General features: G+C 50.2%; 2 protein-coding genes across 2 annotated transcripts in view; both read left to right on the top strand.

Moving 5' to 3' along the window:
* The first annotated feature begins 1699 nt into the window (after positions 1–1699).
* The window catches only part of LOC143834211 (uncharacterized), a 56323-nt gene continuing 38152 nt past the window's right edge, over positions 1700–19870 (top strand). Inside the window, 5 exon segments of the mRNA XM_077330828.1 lie at positions 1700–2559; positions 2839–3007; positions 4179–4286; positions 5109–5267; positions 18063–18170. Of these exon segments, the coding sequence (XP_077186943.1) occupies positions 2467–2559; positions 2839–3007; positions 4179–4286; positions 5109–5267; positions 18063–18170 (637 nt within the window). The 5' untranslated portion in view covers positions 1700–2466.
* Positions 8155–10876, top strand: LOC143834330 (uncharacterized). The gene has a single exon (XM_077331061.1). The coding sequence runs from the start codon at positions 8294–8296 to the stop codon at positions 9734–9736; it is 1443 nt and encodes a 480-aa protein (XP_077187176.1). The 5' UTR covers positions 8155–8293; the 3' UTR covers positions 9737–10876.

Below are 19870 nucleotides of genomic sequence, written 5' to 3'. Positions count from 1 at the left end.
GTGGGGAAAGGGAAGGGAAGGCGATTGGAAGCCGCTTTCGGGTTGAGAAAAGCAGCCTATAAAAACCAACCAACCTTTAGCCTTTCCTGGCCACAAATCTGTGTAGACTTTACGGTGCGACTGGACTCTTGCAAACATTCCTCTGCCACAGACCAACCCAGCTCCCCACCCAGCTCTTGCGGACTTTGGTTTTGATGGGTAAAGATAAAAAGGTAAAGGTATCCCCTGTGCAAGCACCGAGTCATGTCTGACCCTTGGGGTGACGCCCTCTAGCGTTTTCTTGGCAGACTCAATACGGGGTGGTTTGCCAGTGCCTTCCCCAGTCATGACCGTTTACCCCCCAGCAAGCTGGGTCCTCATTTTACCGACCTCGGAAGGATGGAAGGCTGAGTCAACCTTGAGCCGGCTGCTGGGATCGAACTCCCAGCCTCATGGGCAAAGCTTTCAGACAGCTGTCTTACCACTCTGCGCCACAAGAGGCTCATGCTTTTGATGGGGGGAACTACAATTCCCAGGATCCCGTGAGGATGCAGGATTCACAGGGGTGGGGGTGTTTGTCTGGGGTCGGTTCCGGGAGGGGGAAGGCAGCCGCCGTCGCTCTCGGTTCCCGGAAATCCTGGAGCTTCTTTGCCCAGCGTGGCTTCGCTTTTTGGGAGGTAGGTTAGGGGGCATTCAGCTCCACACCGAGGGGAGGGGGACCGGTGGGGGGAGGGGCACGTGGAAGTGGAGGGGGCGTCTCGGGGAGGGTCTTCAGATGGGTCTGCAAAGGGTCTGCAAAGGGCTGGGCGAGCAGACGCCTCCCCCGTAGGGAGGCGTCTGCTCGCCCGGCCCTTTGCAGAGGGGAGCTTCCCTCGCTCCTGCTCCGCTCTTAAAGTCGCCCCGGACCCATCCGCCGAAGGAGGCCGGGCTCCAAGGAGGGAGCAAAAGGCAGCTGAAAGGCTCGGGCCGGTGGAAACTCCAACCCTGCAGCGTCTTCTGGGTCCGCTCCCGACTCCTGCGGGGCGCCGAGAGGGAGACCCGCCGCAGGAGGAGGACGGAGGCGCAGGAGGGATCCTGAACTAAGGGGAGCCGGAGTCAAATGGGGGGGGGCGCTCCCACCTGCCCCTCGGCTTCTGCTGCAGGGAACTTGTTGTTATGTGCGAAGTCGTGTCCGACCAATCGCGACCCCATGGACAATGATCCTCCAGGCCTTCCTGTCCTCTACCATTCCCCGGAGTCCATTTAAGTTTGCACCTACTGCTTCAGTGACTCCATCCATCCACCTCATTCTCTGTTGTCCCCTTCTTCTTTTGCCCTCGATCGCTCCCAGCATTAGGCTCTTCTCCAGGGAGTCCTTCCTTCTCATGAGGTGGCCAAAATATTTGAGTTTCATCTTCAGGATCTGGCCTTCTAAAGAGCAGTCAGGGCAACTCCCGAAACCCCGCGCAGACCCCGGGGCGGATCGGCCGCGCCCCCCTAGCTGAGCCTGCGTGTCTTTGGGGGGTGGGGGGGGAGGAAGTGCGGATTTGGGGGGCGCGGGAGATCCGCCGCCCTTTGTGCGTCCCGGAGCCCCTTTTCCCCGGCCGGAGGGAGGGAGGGAGGAATCGCCTCTTGGGGGAAGGGGGCGCAGCCGAGGTGGGTGCAGGCGAGGGGGGAGGAAGGGGTGGGGGGAGATCAGGGTGCTGCCTGGGCGGGGAGGGGGCGGGGGTCTCGGCTGCTCGCCCACCCGATTGCAGGGGCCGGAGGAAGCTTCCCTCGGGATCCCCGGAGGAGATCGGAGCCCTGGCGGAGATGAAAGAGACCCGCAGGGCCTGCCAAACGGAGCTCTTCCGCCAGGCTTTTGGTTGAGGTCGCCCTGAATCCAACCACTTCCTGGTTTTATTCGTGCAATTATGTCTTTGTTCCCCTGTTATGACTCTTTCACTGTTTGTCAATTTATCATGTTGTCTCTAGTATTTTTGGCCAAACTGTGGCTCTCCAGATGTCTACGGGCTCCAGTCCCTAGGAGCCCCTGCCAGCCCCTGTGGTCCATGGACACCTGGAGACCCTCAGTCTGCCCCCCCCCCCCGTTTGACTACATCAAGCTGTCAAGAGTTTTTATATCCTGCTTTTGACTGCCCAAAAGAGTCTAAAAAAACCCTACAATCACCTTCCCTTCCTCTCCCCTAGGCTAGGCTGCGGGAGTAGCACGCCCAGAATCACCAACTGGGCTTATCAGCACAAATGGAGCAGATTTTAAGGCATTATGGGAGGGAGGGCCGAGACTGAATACTTGCTCTGTTACACAGACCCATTTTTGGTATAAAGAAGCTTTAGTTTGATTCCCTGCTTTTCACTGCCCAAGTCTCAAAGCAGCTTACATTCACCTTCCCTTCCTCTCCCCTATGAGTTGCTGAGGCCGAGAGCTCTGACAGGATTGCTCTGTGAGAACAGAACTAACAGGACTGTGACTGGCCCAAGGTCACCCAGCTGGCTGGATGTGGAGGAATGGGGAATCGAACCCAGCTCGCCAGATTGGAAGCCCCTGCTCTTAACACACTTCTGGCTCTCGGAGGGAGCACAGTTGGAATGTTATTACAGGTAAGGGAACAGTCGGTCTTCTTCTGCTCCTCCTGAATTCCAGGCAAGTGTGAAGCCATCTGAACTGAATTGAAGCCCAGCTAGGCACGCTCCCCTCAATCTGTAGCGCTTGAGGCATCGTTCCAAGATGGCAACCTCCTGATTTTCCGAGAGTATATATGGCTTCTGGGTTGTTCTTTGGAGTCTGAAAAGACACATTGAGTGTTTTTTAGATTGACTTTTCTGTTTTTCCTTCCTGTGTCTCGCCTGAGGATTCTGCATTCTTGTGTGAATACTCAGGGTCCGTCAGAGAAGATGAAGTGGGGAATTCCTCCCTCAGGGCCCCCCGTGTCCTTCGAGGAGGTGGCCGTGTTCTTCACGCGGGAGGAATGGGCTCTGTTGGATCCGGCCCAATCAGCTCTCTACTGGGAAGTCATGCGGGAGAATTATGAGACGGCAGCCTCCCTGGGTACGGATCTTGGCCTTTTTATCATGAATCTGTATCCGAGCATACTGGGACATTACACAGTGTTTGCCTGGGAACACCTTCCTGGAGGAAGCCCCTTTGAGTAGGGATCTGAGGAGACCTGGTTAGGATTGCACGGCCTGTAGGGTTTGACAGGTCCAGCAGGTAACTGAGTGGTAGCAGAGGAATGCGTTTATATGGTGTAAAGCCATGTCTTGATAAAGTCTTAACTTCCCACCACTCATGAAAAGTATTTAGGTTTTATACTCCGCTTTCACTACCTGAAGGAGTCTCAATGCAGCCTTCCTTTCGTCTCCCCCTAAAAGGCACCCTGTGAGGTACATGGGACTGAGAGAGCTCTAAGAGAACCACAGTGCCAGAACAGTACTGTCAGGGCTGTGACTTGCCCAAGGTCACTCAACTGGCTGCGTGTGGAGGAAGGGGAATCAAGTCCTGCTCACCATTAAAAGCTCCCGTTCTTAACCACTATGCCAAACTGTCTCTTAATAGTTTTTACCTCCGAGTTCTTCCCTCAAAGTTTGTGCCTTAGAATTTCTCTTCAATACTGTCTGCTAGTTTACCTCAGCGTTTCTCCTGAATAACATCTGCTAACAGCTTCGTAATACTGTTGGCTTTGGGGTTTTGTTTGTTTTGTTTCCATCACGAGGCATGACTTTTGCCCATTTTCAAAGATTTTGTACAATCCCCTCCTTCCCAAAGTCTGGGGGAATTATTGGTATTGTGAAAATTGTTGATATCAGAACACTACTGCCAGGGCTGTGACTAGCCCAAGGTCACCCAGCTGGCTCCATGTGGACGAAGGGGAATCAAACCCGGCTCGCCAGATTAGAAGCTGCCATTCTTAACCACTATGCCAAGCTGCCTCTTAATAATTTTTACCTCAGAGTTCGTACCGTAGTGTTTGTTCCTTAGAGTTTTTCTTGAATTCTGTCTGCTAGTTTACCTGAGCCTCTTTCCCTGAGTAATATCTTCTAATGTTTTCATAATAATGTTTGCACTGTTTTTTTTTCCAGCACAGTGCATACATAGCTTTTTCTCATTTTCAAAGATTTTGTAGGATCCCCTCCTTTCCAAAGTCTGGGGGAATTCTTGATACCGTAAAAGCTCTTGGAAACTTTACATCCCTTCATGGGGTTTTCTCTTCCTCCGAAAGGCCTTGGGGTTCCTGGACCATTCCTGGATTCGCCGCACCATCCAGGAGAATTGCGCTTCCTCCAGAGCTGTGAGAGGTCGGGAAGGTGTGCAGGTCCCCCCTTGTCCGGTGAGGAGGAGAGAGCAGTACTGGGAAAGGGGGTCTCTCGTGGGCTTTTCCTCCCTGACAGAACTGGAGGAGGGGAAGAATAATTTGGGGCTCTGTCAGGGAAAGAAAAGGGAAGGATCTCTGCTGTGTCCTTGGGTGAGGTTGTGACCTTCTCTGTCAAGACTCTGAGGAGTGGAGCACCTGGTAGGCCTCAGCTCAAGCTTTCCCCCCCCACACACTCAGGGGCCCCGTGCCTTGCTGCAAATGTTCCTGGGGGCCTCCTTCTGCTAGGCCCCCTCCGAGCATCACCAGACCTCACTCCTTCCCAAGGAAACTTGGGAGGGACCTCTTCAGGCCCTCCCTTCCCCCATTCCTGTTTCCCAGGGGAGCCCCTCTTGTGACTGCAGAAGCAGACCTGGCTATATTGCTCATTGGCCTGGAGATTTTTGGGATGATGGTTCTTGACTGGTCTGGAAACTTTAGTTGGATCTGAATGGGGTAGCCAAGATTCTGTCAGGGTGGAGATACTGGGATGGGATCACCCCAGTGCGAATAATCTGTGTTCATTGCGTGTTCCGGGCACTATTCGAGATTCCAACTGAGGAGGTCCTGAATCATTTATGTTACTTAAAAAGCTCTCCTCCCTACTGCCCAGCTAACCCTCCTCCTAACCTTTGCCCTGCTTTTAGAGTTGGAGTATTGTTCTAAAAGGGCACCCCTGTAAGTTTCCCAAATTAGGCATAGCTTCTGGGATACTCCTCAGAATCTGAAAAGAAACATTTATTTTTAAATTTTTCCCCTGTGGTATTTTGCTTTCTTGTGGGAACCCTCTTGGATCGTCAGAGAAGGTGAACGGTGGACATCCACCCTCTGGGCCCCCCGTGTCCTTCGAGGGGGTGGCCGTGTTCTTCACCCCGGAGGAATGGGCCCTGCTGGATCCGGCCCAAAGAGCCCTCTACTGGGAAGTCATGCAGGAGAATTACGAGGCGGTGGCCTCTCTGGGTAAGGATCCTGGCCCCGTTTATCCTCAAAAAAGAACACGAGAGAGCAGGAGAGAGCATCTGTCACCATTCCAGGCTATCACTGTGGGGCAGAGGATTTTGTTTATCTGTTGCCAATCTGCCTGAGAGAAAGTTTCCCTTAGGCATGTCCTATTGAAGACCTAACTTCCCACAACTCCTGGTTGATGTTAGCATTTACCTCAGGGTGATCTCAGAATAAGCTCCCTGCTTGTTTCCTAAGAATGCTGGTGTTTGCATCAAGCTGCAAACAAAGGTCTTGTAGGCCGTTCAGATACACACATTCCCAACTCCCCCAGGCCCACAAAGGGCAGGTAGAGTATCCACACCATTAACCTCCTTGGGAAGTCAAAATCCCTTCATGGTGTTTCCTGTTCCCCTGGAAGGACTTGGAGTCCCTGGACCATTCCTTGATGCACGGCTCCATCCCAGAGAAATGCGGATCCTAAACACCTGTGAGGAATCAGGATGGTGTGCAGGTGTCCCCTTGTCAGGTAAGAGGGAGTAAACAATACAGGGAACGTGGAGTTTCAGTTCATTTTGGGCTTCTTACAAGCTCTGGCTTTCTTTTTTTCTTTTTTCTTTGTTTTTTTCTTTTTGGGGGGGGGTGATGCCCACAGGCAGGTTTCAGGGGTGCCAATTTCCCTGTGGAAAGCCCTTCCCCTTGAGGTTCTCTTGGGACCTACAGGCCAGAATGCTTCGCTCTACCCAGGATTTTATACCTTCTGTTTTTATGTACTGTTAATATCCATTTTAAGCTGCTTCATCTGTTGCTCCAAATGCTTTTTTTTTGGGGGGGGGGGAGGGCTGTTTTAGTGAGCTGTGTTTAAAAACTTTTCTGTTTTAGTTATGTTTTATTTTTTAAGCTGCCATGTCGAGGTTCCCCATAAAGCCAGTATAGAAATCTTATACATAAATAAGGACATGTTGCAAATGAGGGGATTCCACTGCTGATCTCTGCTGAGTGAAAAAAAATTTTCTGATATCTAGCCGGTACCATTCTACACATAGTTTAAATTCGTAACTGCAGGTCCTGTCCTCTGCTGCCAACAGGAACCTTTCCCTGCCCTCCTCTAAGTGACAACCTTTCAAATAATTTGTGAAAGCCATCCTGTCCCCTCTCAACCTCCTCTTCTCCTGGCTGAACATTCACATGTCCTTCTCCCTTTCCTCCCCTACTCTGTGCACCCCCCTGAACTTTCAACTGGAGATACCGGGAATTGAACTAAGGGCTGTGTGCTTGTCAATCAGTGCTCCACGATTAATCCAAAGCCCTTCCCGATGGTTTCACTCCAATCTACTCTTCTGGTTCCCTCGGCCCCACCTCCCTTCCTCTCCTTTTCCTTTCCCCTTTTTCAGAGCTCGACTTCTCATCGGGGAATGTCCCATCGGTTAATGACCGGCTGTGCGGAGCCTTCTGCCTTTCCCAGAGCCCTTACTGGTTTTCTCTCTCTCTTCTTTCCAACAGGAGCCAGGCCAGAGACTAAGGCACAGGGGCAGCCAAGAGGGGTGTCTTCCGAAGGAGATGAGGATCTGAAGGCAGAAATATGGGATCAAGATGAACTTTGGAGGCCGCAGAAAATAAAACGGGAAGAAAGGCCGAACTGGAGGAAGGATGTTGTGGCCTGCTGGGTGAGCAAAAGGTCTGACACCCCAGTCCAGAGCAAACTACAAAAAGCAAAAGAAAGGAAGAATTGCCCAGTCAATGGAGAAGGGGTTATCGGTGTCTCCAGTGTCAAGAAAGCCCGGAAGATTCAAGTAAGCAAGAAAATATATGGTTCCCTGGGGCAAGGGAAGAGCTTCAAGGAAAGAGACCAACTTCTTTTGCATCAACACAGTCACCATGCGGAGAAGCCATACAAATGCTCTGATTGTAGCAAGAGCTATTCTCACAAATCCATTCTTAATCGACACAAGAGGATTCACACAGGGGAGAAGCTTCTTAAGTGCTTGGAATGCGGCAAGAGCTTCTTTTCTCATAGCTACCTCAATGTGCATCAGAGGGTTCACACAGGGGAAAAGCCCTATGAATGCTCAGAATGTGGGAAATGCTTCTCTTTTAGCTCCACCCTCACTAAACACCAAAGGATTCACACAGGGGAGAAGCCCCATAAATGTTTGGAGTGTGGGAAGAGCTTCTCTCAGAGTGGCAGCCTCAGTTGTCATCTAAAGATTCACACAGGGGAGAAGCCCTATAAATGCTTGGAGTGTGGGAAGAGCTTCTCTCAGAGTGGCAGCCTCAGTTATCATCATAAGATTCACACAGGGGAGAAGCCCTATGAATGCTCAGAATGCGGAAAGAGCTTCGCTGAGAAGGACAGACTTAGTTTACATCAGAGGAGTCACACAGGGGAGAAGCCCTATGAATGCTCAGAATGCGGAAAGAGCTTCTCTTACAGGTGCACCCTCACTCAACACCAAAAGATTCACACAGGGGATAAACCCTACAAATGCTCAGAATGTGGGAAGAGCTTCGTTGGTAATACTGAGCTCAATATACATCAGAGAATTCACACAGGGGAGAAGCCTTATGAATGCTCAGAATGTGGAAAGAGATTCTCTTCTAATGGCCACCTCAATGTGCACCAAAAGACTCACGCAGGACTGAAGCCCTATAAATGCTTGGAGTGTGGGAAGAGCTTCTCTTCTAATAGCTACCTCAACATGCATCAAAAGACTCATAGAGGGGAGAAGCCCTATAAATGCTTTGCGTGTGGGAAGAGCTTCTCTTACAGTGGCACCCTCACTCATCATCATAAGATTCACACAGGGGAGAAGCCCTATGAATGCTCAGAATGCGGAAAGAGCTTCGCTAAGAAGGACAGACTTAGTTTACATCAGAGGACTCACACAGGGGAGAAGCCCTATGAATGCTCAGAATGCGGAAAGAGCTTCTCTTACAGGTGCACCCTCACTCAACACCAAAAGATTCACACAGGCGAGAAGCCCTATGAATGCTCAGAATGTGGGAAGAGCTTCTCTTGCGGTTCCACCTTCACTAGACACCAAATGATTCACACAGGGGATAAACCCTACAAATGCTCAGAATGTGGGAAGAGCTTTGTTGGTAATACTGAGCTCAATATACATCAGAGAATTCACACAGGGGAGAAGCCTTATGAATGCTCAGAATGTGGAAAGAGATTCTCTTCTAATGGCCAACTCAATGTGCACCAAAAGACTCACGCAGGAGTGAAGCCCTATAAATGTTTGGAGTGTGGGAAGAGCTTCTGTTCTAATAGCTACCTCAATGTGCATCAAAAGACTCATAGAGGGGAGAAGCCCTATAAATGCTTTGTGTGTGGGAAGAGCTTCTCTTTCAGTGGCACCCTCACTCATCATCATAAGATTCACACAGGGGAGAAGCCCTATGAATGCTCAGAATGCGGAAAGAGCTTCGCTAAGAAGGACAGACTTAGTTTACATCAGAGGAGTCACACAGGGGAGAAGCCTTATGAATGCCCAGAATGCAGGAAGCGCTTCTCTTGCAGGGGCAGGCTCACTTTACATCAAAGAATTCACACAGGGGAGAAGCCCTATGAATGCTCAGAATGCGGGAAGTGCTTCTCTTGCGGTTCTACCCTCACTAGACACCAAAGGATTCATACAGGGGAGAAGCCTTATGAATGCCCAGAATGCAGGAAGCGCTTTTCTTACAGGGGCAACCTCACTATACATCAAAGGATTCACACCGGGGAGAAGCCCTATGAATGCTCAGAATGCATGAAGCGCTTCTCTCGCTGCAGCAGCCTCATTAAACACCAAAGTGTTCATACAGGGGAGAAGCCCTATGAATGCTCAGAATGCGGAAAGAGCTTCGCTAAGAAGGACAGACTTAGTTTACATCAGAGGATTCATACAGGGGAGAAGCCTTATGAATGCTCAGAGTGCATGAAGCGCTTCTCTCGCTGCAGCAGCCTCATTAAACACCGAAGTGTTCATACAGGGGAGAAGCCCTATGAATGCCCAGAATGCAGGAAGAGCTTCTCTCGTAGGCGCAGTCTCACTTTACATCAAAGGATTCATACAGGGGAGAAGCCTTATGAATGCTCAGACTGCATGAAGCGCTTTTCTTGCAGTGCCAACCTCACTAAACACCAAAGGATTCATACAGGGGAGAAGCCCTATGAATGCTCAGAATGCAGGAAGCGCTTTTCTTACAGGGGCAACCTCACTGTACATCAAAGGATTCACACAGGGGAGAAGCCCTATGAATGCTCAGAATGCAGGAAGCGCTTCTCTCGCTGCAGCGGCCTCATTAAACACCAAAGTGTTCATACAGGGGAGAAGCCCTATGAATGCTCAGACTGCAGTAAGCGCTTCTCTCGCAGCAGCAGCCTCACTAAACACCAAAAGATTCACACGGGAGAAGCCCTTAATATGCTAAGAGTGCGGGAAGAGCTTCAGTCAGAGCGCAGTCTTGGCGTCACGTCTCCTGCTCCACACAAGTGAGAAACCACATCCATGTTCAGAATCTGGGGAGCACTTCAGATGGAGAAAGAGCCTGGCTTCACATCTAGGCCTCCGCACTGGGGAGAAGCCCTACAAATGCTCCAATTGTCATGAGAGCTTTCCTAATGCAGCGAAGCTTAATAGACATGCAAAGATTCACAAAGGAGAGAAACCATAAAAGGTTTGAAGTGTGGAAACGGTTCACTGCCTGCTGAAAGTTTACTCGATCTTCAAGAGGGGAAATTCGACATCCAAGTGTTCAGACTCTGGAGGAGCCAAAACACATTTAATAAAGCCTTCTTAAAAATCAGTACATGCTGACATTGACGCAAGGCTTTTCTCTCTAATCTTGTGTTACTGTACTTAAGAGGATTCATGCAGAGAAAGTACATAAGTATATGTGTGCCCCCCACCCCCCTTTAGTCAGTGAACTACAGCATAGAAAGGGGTGAGACTTTCAAGGTTAAGAGGGAGGTGACTTGAATTATATTGCTGATAGAAGACACTGATGGCTGCTTTTAATGTGTCGATGTTTTCATCTTTTGACGTTTCCTGTGTTGCAAACCTTCCCTGGGTGAAAAGGCATCATAGAAGGGTTTTAAATAAACGAAGACTCAAGCAGGGAGCAGATTTTGTTGTACCGCCAGGATACTACTCAGAGCTCCAAAGATTTGTTTTCTGTGCTTGCTGGGACTCATGGGAATTGTAGTACCTCGAGAGCCACGGTGTGGCCACCTCTGCCCTAGACCTCCCTTTCTCAGCTTTTATACCCTTGAGAAACCCTTGAGCCATTCCTCAGGCTTAATGTCAGCAGGCCACACCTCCCTGCCACACCCCTGGAAATCACATGACACCAGAAGCGCCATCAGACACACACTCACTGGAGGTGACATCACACCACGTCACCCCCTGAACCAATGCAATTAAGTTAACATGAGAGTTTTTAGCTTTTCTGCACCCCGGTCCCTACCCCTTGTGACAGGCCTCAGCCAGCAAGGAGTCTGATGACCAGCCCCTCCCCTTTCCACCCCCTCCAGGCCCAGCATCAGTCCTTTGGAGGGGGGGAGTTGACATAGCCATAGATGCCCATATCACCCGATAATGGCTGTTTTTACATTATAAATAAAAATGATTAACTTCCACCCTCTTGGCAAAGCCCTATGAGAAACACCATTTATTTATTTTATTTATTTATTTATTTAGATTTATATACCGCCCTCCCCGAAGGCTCATGGTTTTACAACCCTCCTGTCGAGAAAGCCTGGGGGAGGAGGGAATGAGGAAGATTCAAGCAGGTGTCCTGGTCCATCCCTGGCCAAATAGCACCTGTGCCTTGCAGGGCCCATCCCTCCCAAGGTGTCTGTTGTAGGCAGAGGGAAAAGAAGGCCATTGTAAGCCGCTTTGAGATTCCGTCGGGGAGTGAAAGAAGCGGCCTAAAAGAACCAACCAAGGCTCCTTTCCTGATCCCGCTTCCAATTTGTGTAGACTTTACGGTGTGACTGGCCTCTTGCGAGGATTCCTCTGCCAGAGCCCCCCGCCCAGATCTTGCCGCCTTGGTCTCGAGGCAGGGAACTACAATTCCCAGGATCCCGTGTGGATGAGATGGAGCCCGGGCTAGGAATTTGGGAGAGAGCAGGCAGCCGCCGCTGCTTTTTGTCCCCGGGAGGGAAATCCTGGAGCTATTTTCCCACCTTGGAGGGAGGCTTCGCGGGTGGGGGTGGGGGGTGCATGCTGCCCCACAGGGTTGGGGGGGGGAGGGTGCGGGGGGCCCTGGAGGTGGAGGGGGGGTCTCGGGGAGGGTCTTCCGAGGGGTCTCGCCGCAGGGAGGCGTCTGCTCGCCCGGCCCTTTGCAGAGGGGAGCTTCCCTCGCTTATGCTCCGCTCTTAAAGTCGGCTACTCATTTGAATCTCTGCCCTTTCCCATTTCTTCTCCAGCCCACTCTTCTGTGCCCTCCCAGCTGCGCTGGTTCAGTTCCCAGGTGCAGGGATGCCTGCTAAATGTGGACAGCCTGTCTCTTCCCTTGGTACAACATCGCAGCTCTCACTAGATGCAGGATATTCCCTCTTCTTCTTTTAATGTAGCAGTGTTTGAAGTTTCTTCATCGTGGATGAGTATTGAATCATAGAGTTGGAAGGGACCTCCTGGGTCATCTAGTCCAACCCCCTGCACTATGCGGGACACCCAAAACCCTATCGCTCATCCAGTGTAACCCGCCACCCCCTTGAGCCTTCACAGAATCAGCCTCTCCGTCAGATGGCTCTCCAGCCTCTGCTTAAAAATCTCCAAAGATGGAGAAGTCACCACCTCCCGAGGAAGCCTCTTTCACTGAGAAACCACTCTGACTGTCAGGAACTTCTTCCGGATGTTTAGACGGAATTTCTTTTGAATTAATTTCATCCCATTGGTTCTGGTCTGTCCCTCCGGGGCAAGAGAGAACAACTCTGCTCCATCCTCTACATGGCAGCCTTTGAAATACTTGAAGATGGTTATCAGATCCCCTCTCAGTCGTCTCCTCTCCAGGCTAAACAGACCAAGCTCCCCCAACCTTTCCTCATACGTCTTGGTCTCCAAACCCCTCACCATCTTTGTTGCCCTCCTCTGGACACGCTCCGTTTATATTAATATAATATTTATATATAATATATAATAATATAAATAAGTATTTATATTAAGAAAGCTGAAGCTGAGTTTAATACATAGTTACATGTAAATTTCTCCGCGTTAACTTCACAACAATAAAAGAAAACACAAGAGAGAGAGGCAAAGAGAAGGAAGAATGACAGTTAAACTGTCGACCCACAGAGGGGAGGGGCTGATTCCAGAGCAGAGCTCTCCCACCCCCTCCCTCCTGGACTCTTAGAGGCTCCAATCAGGCCCCAGAGATTTCCCTACAGTGCCTACAGGGAACTACAACTCCCAAAATGCCGCGCAAACGCAGGGGCGGAGCTGAGCCTGCGTGTCTTGGGGGGGGGATCCAGAGAGGCGGGGACGGGCGGGGGAGATCCGCCGCCCTTTGTGCCCGGGAGGAGCGTCCCGGAGCCCCTTTTCCCCGGCCGGCCGGAGGGAGGGAGGGAGGACTCGCCTCTTGGAAGGGGGCGCAGCCGAGGTGGGTGCAGGCGAGGGGGGAGGAAGGGGTGGGGGGAGATCAGGGAGCTGCCTGGACGGGGAGGGGGAAGGGGGCGGCGGCTCCAGGAGGGGGGAGGCTGCTCGCCCACCCGATTGCAGGAGGGGGAACTTTCCACCGATAGGGGTTCAGGCGCTTATTTTTAGAGAAGATCCGAGGCTGCCGCCTCTCCTAACCACGACAGCAGGGGTGAACAAACTGGGGCTCTGCAGATGGCCGTGGATTACAGTTCCCATGTGCCGCTGGCCGGGGCTCATAGGAACTGTAGTCCAGGGACATCTGGAGACCCTCAGTTTGCCCCGCCCCGTTTGGGGCCAACATCAAGCGGGCTCCAAGGGTAACCTCGGGCTCTTTGGGGCTTTGAAGATTGGCCCCAAGATGGAATTCAGTAAGCCCCAAACCCTAAAATCCTTGAGCTGGACCTTGAGCTGCACGGGTGGTAAATCTTGTCACTTCCTTTCCGTGGCTTTTTCAGACCCAGGGTTTTTTTTTTTAAATTTGGCAGCTGCAAAGCGTTGATAGATTTAAAAATGCAGGTAATGCTCCGATGCTCCCTTTTCCATGCCACATACATTTGCAGCTGCAGAAGCCCTGAGAAGCAAGCACGGAGTGTAACCCTACAGTTCACCCCAATGAAAACCCAAAACGCCACACCACATGGGTCTGCTCTCCTCCATATAGTCCTGACAATGACAGCCTTGTGAGGTAGGCTAGCCTGAGGGAGTGGCAGGCCCAGAATCAGCAACTGGGCTTATCAGCTTAAATGGAGCAGATTTTACGGCATTATGGGAGGGAGGGCCGAGACTGAATACTTGCTGGACTGTGACTGTGACTGTGACTGGCCTGTGACTAACAGGACTGTGACTGGCCCAAGGTCACCCAGGTGGCTGGATGTGGAGGAATGGGGAATCGAACCCAGCTCGCCAGATTGGAAGCCCCTGCTCTTAACGGCTGGATCTTGGAGAGAGTAGAGTTAGAATGTTATTACAGGGAAGGGAACAGTCGATCTGCTTCCGCTCCTACTGAATTCCAGGCAAGTGTGAAGCCAACTGGACTGAATTGAAGCCCAGCTAGGCACGCTCCCCTCGATCTGTAGGGCTTGAGGCATCTTTCCAAGATGGCAACCTCCTGATTTTCCCAGAGTATATATGGCTTCTGGGTTGTTCTTTGGAGTCTGAAAAGACACATTGAGTGTTTTTTAGATTGACTTTTCTGTTTTTCCTTCCTGTGTCTCGCCTGAGGATTCTGTTTTATTCTGTGAATACTCAGGGGCCGTCAGAGAAGATGACGTGGGGAATTCCTCCCTCAGGGCCCCCCGTGTCCTTCGAGGAGGTAGCCGTGTTCTTCACGCGGGAGGAATGGGCTCTGCTGGATCCGGCCCAAAGGTCTCTCTACTGGGAAGTCATGCGGGAGAATTATGAGACGGCAGCCTCCCTGGGTACGGATCTTGGCCTTTTTATCATGAATCTGTATCCGAGCATACTGAGACATTACACAGTGTTTGCCTGAGAACACCTTCCTGGAGTAAGCCCCTTTGAGTAGGGATCTGAGGAGACCTGGTTAGGATTGCACGACCTGTAGGGTTTGACAGGTCCAGCAGGTAACTGAGTGGTAGCAGAGGAATGCATTTATATGGTGTAAAGCCATGTCTTGATAAAGACCTAACTTCCCACCACTCATGAAAAATATTTAGGTTTTATACCCCGCTTTCACTACCTGAAGGAGTCCCAATGCAGCCTTCCTTCCCTCTCCCCCTAAAAGGCACCCTGTGAGGTACATGGGACTGAGAGATCTCTGAAAGAACCACCCTGCCAGAACAGTACTGTCAGGGCTGTGACTTGCCCAAGGTCACTCAACTGGCTGCATGTGGAGGAAGGGGAATCAAGCCCTGCTCACCACATTAAAAGCTCCCATTCTTAACCACTATGCCAAACTGTCTCTTAATAGTTTTTACCTCAGAGTTCTTCCCTCCAAGTTTGTGCCTTAGAATTTCTCTTCAATACTGTCTGCTAGTTTACCTCAGCGTTTCTCCTGAATAACATCTGCTAACAGCTTCGTAATACTGTTGGCTTTGGGTTTTTGTTTGTTTTGTTTCCATCACGAGGCGTGACTTTTGCCCATTTTCAAAGATTTTGTACAATCTCCTCCTTCCCAAAGTCTGGGGGAATTCTTGATACCGTAAAAGCTCTTGGAAACTTTACATCCCTTCATGGTGTTTTCTCTTCCTCCGAAAGGTCTTGGGGTTCCTGGACCATTCCTGGATTCGCCGCACCATCCAGGAGAAATGCGCTTCTTCCAGAGCTGTGAGAGGTCGGGAAGGTGTGCAGGTCCCCCCTTGTCCGGTGAGGAGAGAGCAGTACTGGGAAAGGGGCGTCTCTCGTGGACTTTTCCTCCCTGACTGGACTGGATGAGGGGGAGAATAATTTGGGGCTCTTTCAGGGAAAGAAAAGGGAAGGCTCTCTGCTGTGTCCTTGGGTGAGGTCTGTCAAGATTCTGAGGCTGAGGGGTGGAGCATCTGGCAGGCCTCAGCTCAAGCTTCCCCCCCACACACTGACGGGCCTCAGGCCTTGCTTCAAGTGTTCCTGGTGGCCTTCCTCTCTCAGGCTCCTCCAAGCGTCACCTCAAACCTCACTCCTTCCCCCGACATCCTGGAAGGGGAAACTTGGGAGGGACCCCTCCAGGCCCTCCCCTCCTGTTTCCCAGGGGAGCCCCTCTTGTGACTGCAGAAGCAAACCTGGTTCTATTGCTCATCGGCCTCCTGATTTTCGGGACTTCCTTGAATGGTCTGAATACTTCAGCTGGATCTGAATGGTTTAGGCAGGAGACTGCCAGGGTGGGTCTACTGGGATGGGATCACCCCAGTGTGAATAATATGTGTGGATTGCCTATTTGATGCACTTTTCGAAATTGGTACTGATGAGGTCCTGAATGTTTTATGTTACTTGAAAAGTTGGAGTATTGTCCTTAGAGGGCACTCCTGTGACTTTCCCAAATTATGCTTCACTTCTGAGTCTGAAAAGACACGTTTAATGTTGCTTCCCGTCAGTCTGATGTATTCCATACTTACTCCCCTGTGGTATTTTGCTTTCTTGTGGGAACCCTCTTGGATCGTCAGAGAAGGGGAACGGTGGACATCCTCCCTCAGGGCCCCCCGTGTCCTTTGAGGGGGTGGCCGTGTTCTTCACCCCGGAGGAATGGGCCCTGCTGGATCCGGCCCAAAGAGCCCTCTACTGGGGAGTCATGCAGGAGAATTATGAGGCGGTGGCCTCTCTGGGTAAGGATCCTGGCCCGTTTATCGTGAATAAAGAACAGGAGAGAGCATCCGTCACCACTCCAGGCCATCACTGTGGGGAGATCTTTTCAGCTGGGCTTTGAGGGATGGAGGCCCTGGTGGGCAGAGGCTAGTTTGCCAGGAGTGTGAATTGCATGTACCTGTGGAGGTAGCAGTTCATCGATGACGTTCCCTTGACTGGGGAACCCAGCGCTTGCCTAAGAACACGTTACAGGAGGAAGCTCCATTGTGCAAACTTGAGTAGGGTTCTGAGGAGACCCAATTAGGATTACACTCCCTGTAGGGTTTCCCGGGTCTAGCCGATAACTGGGTTGTAGCAGAGGAATTTTTTTAATTTGATTTATTTATTTATTATATTTATATACCGCCCTCCGCGGGGGCTCAGGGCGGTTTACATAATAACATAAGAACAATACATGGAACAGTCTATAAAACATTTGGGTAACGGTGCAATAATAACTAATAATTGTAAACATATAACATTATAATTGTATAAGCAATAAACAATACAACGTTGCAACATACAAACAGGTCCAGATTGTATAGGTGGTGTTCTGAGGGGGGGAGTGGGGAGAAGGGGCCCTTTGGTCGCTGTTGGTTATATATATCTGGTCTCAACCAAATGCCTGGCGGAAGCGCTCCTCCTTGCAGGCCCTGCGGAACTGTTTAAGCTCCGTCAGGGCCCTGATCTTATCCGGGAGCTCGTTCCACCAGGTGGGGGCCAGAACAGAGAATGCTCTGGCCCTGGTTGAGACCAGGCGGACTTCTTCAGGGCCAGGGACCTTTAGCTGGTTGGTAGCAGTGGAGCGCAGGGCTCTTTTGGGGGTGTAGGCAGGGAGGCGATCCCTCAGGTACTCAGGGCCCTGACCGCGTATGGCCTCACATGGGCCCTTCCTACCCAGCCACAGGACCTCCGTCTTTGTAGGATTGGGCTTCAGACGACTTTGCTTGAGCCATCTCGTCACTGCTTCCAGGCAGCTGGCTAATGCTTCTGGGGGAGAGTCAGGGCGGCCATCCATCAGGAGGAGGAGCTGGGTGTCATCTGCATATTGATGGCAACCCAGCCCAAACTTCCGTACCAGTTGTGCAAGAGGGCACATGAAGATGTTGAATAGGATAGGAGAGAGGACCGCTCCCTGTGGGACTCCACAAGTAAGTTGTCGGCGGTCTGATGTTCTTTCTCCTATTACTACCCTCTGTCCACGATCCCGGAGATTTGTTTATCTGCTGCCAATCCGCCTGAGATAAAGTTTCCCTTAGGCATGTCCTGTTGAAGACCTAACGTCCTGCAACAACTGGTTGATACTAAGATTTACCTCAGGCTGGTCTCAGAATAAGCTCCCTGCTTGTTTCCTATGAATGCTGGTGTTTGCACTTATTTATTTATTTATTTATATTTTTATACCGCCCTCCCCGGGGGCTCAGGGCGGTTTACATAAGAACAACAACAGTTCATAAAACCATCTATAGCACGTGAATAACTTTACAATAATAACCATATAACAATGTAATAGTATAAATAATATAGGCAATACAACAATGCAGCAATACAAACAGGTCCAGAGCATGTTGGTGGACTTCTGAGGGGGAGTGGGGGGGGGGGAGCAGGGGCCTTCCAGTCGTTGTCGATTGTGTCTGGTCTCAACCAAATGCCTGGCGGAAGAGCTCCTTTGTGCAGGCCCTGCGGAACTGTTTAAGCTCCGTCAGGGCCCTGATCTCCTCCGGGAACTCGTTCTCCCACAGGAATGTTGGCACCCCTGGAATCAAGCTGCAATCAAAGGTCTTGTAGGCCAATTGGATACACACATTCCCAACGCCCCCAGTCCTAAAAAGGGCAGGTAGATTAACCCCACCATGAACCTCCTTGGAAAGTCAAAATCCCTTCATGGTGTTTTCTGTTCCCCTTGAAGGACTTGGGGTCCCTGGACCATTCCTTGATGCACGGCTCCATCCAAGAGAAATGTGGATCCTCCACACCTGTGAGGAATCAGGAGGGTGTGCAGGTGGCCCCTTCTCAGGTAAGAGGGGGAAGCAATACAGGGAACGTGGAGTATCAGTTCGTTTGGGGCCAGGTCACTTGGAGAAACTGCCTTACCTGTTCCTCCCCAGACCGCCTGCGAAGATGCTCCTTACAAGCTCTGGCTTGCTTTTGGGGGGAGGGGGGAGGGGAGCGCTGGTGCTCACAGGCAAGTTCCAGGGGTGCCAACTTCCCTGTGGGAGAAGCCTCGAAGTTCTCTTAGGACCTAGAGGCCAAACTTTTTATCTTTACCCAAGCTTTTAAATTAAAGTTTTAGTGGCATTTACCTTCCCCATTTTTTGTAGAGGAGAGTTAATATCTATCTTTAGCTGCTACATCTTTTGCTGTTGGATGCGGGTTTTTTTTTATGGGGGAGTGTTTTTGTGAGCTGGGTTTAAAACCTTTTCCGTTTTAGTTATGTTTCATTTTGTAAGCCGTGCTGGGGGGTAAGCGGTAATGACTGGGGAAGGCACTGGCAAACCACCCCGTATTGAGTCTGCCATGAAAACGCTAGAGGGCGTCACCCCAAGGGTCAGACATGACGCGGTGCTTGCACAGGGGATACCTTTACCTTCATGTAGAGGTTCCCTACAAAACCAGCTTAGAAATTTTACAGATAAATAAGTACATGTTGAAAACTAGGGGATTTTTTTTTAATAAGATTTTTATTTTTGTTTTCCAAGATTAAAGATAATGAAATACAGGCAATCTACATTGTTAATACAGAAAAGGAATGGTTATGCTCTTCATTTGATACATTTAGTCCCCCGTTTCAATCCCCTTTTGTAATATTTAAAGATAATACAATGCAAATAATCTACATTATTAATACAGAAAGAAAAAGATTATGTTTTTTGTTTGATACACTTGATACCCCGTTTCAATCCCCTTTTAACTTATTTTCTTAGGTAGATCAGATAAGAGCCCCATTGTTCTTGAAAAGCCTCTTCTCTTCATTTAAATTATAAGACTCCACATGGCTACAATATTATAGACTTTTACCCAAAGCTTAACGTGGTCTTAGAGCCGTCCTCATTTCCACTAGGGAAAAGAAAACAAAAGAATAAAAGCCTACTTAGTTGTACGGAAAAACCTATATATAGGTTGTTAAGGTTGTAAGCTATATGAGTGTACATTATTAAATACAAAAAATGATAAAATAGAGTCTTCATTAGTTTGTAAAATAAGGTCTTCGTTAGTTACATTTACACCTCCTCAGTTAGGTGCCTCCTGTTAGTTATGCTTTAAGCTTAAGCTGAGAGTCACTACAGAGATATGTTAATTCAAATTCAGCTTGCCTATATGGCTACTGAAGAAAGCAGGAGGAGGCTTACGGGGGTCTCATATCGAGGCCTGCCGCATCTTGTTGTTCCCACTGACCCATGTTCTGTCCAACTGGCCTTTGGCTTAGAGAGTGGAGTTGTAGTCTTTCCCTCAGAGTATACATCGGTGAATCTTGAAACAGTTGTACCTCCTGGGCTCCAATATCGGTACAGTTTTTTTCCCAAGAAGCTCCTTTCAGCCAATTACTTTCACAGCAGATCCATATATCTTTTGATTGGTTCTTGTATACTGTTGCTTTGGAGTGGCTGTATGTCTTCTTAGGTAGGGAGTCCTTATCTAGGCTGCAAAACTCCAGCATCCCCTTTTCCATCTCCATAGTTTCCAATTTCTCTTCTACTGGTAATTTTCCACCTTGTT

This window comes from Paroedura picta, chromosome 3 (genome assembly GCF_049243985.1).
Source record: "Paroedura picta isolate Pp20150507F chromosome 3, Ppicta_v3.0, whole genome shotgun sequence".
Classification (NCBI taxonomy): domain Eukaryota; kingdom Metazoa; phylum Chordata; class Lepidosauria; order Squamata; family Gekkonidae; genus Paroedura; species Paroedura picta.
This window is presented reverse-complemented; position numbering and strand designations above follow the sequence as displayed.

Coding starts and splice junctions, on each gene's coding strand:
- LOC143834330 (XM_077331061.1), top strand. CDS start 8,294: ATGATTCACACAGGGGATAAACCCTACAAATGCTCAGAATGTGGGAAG.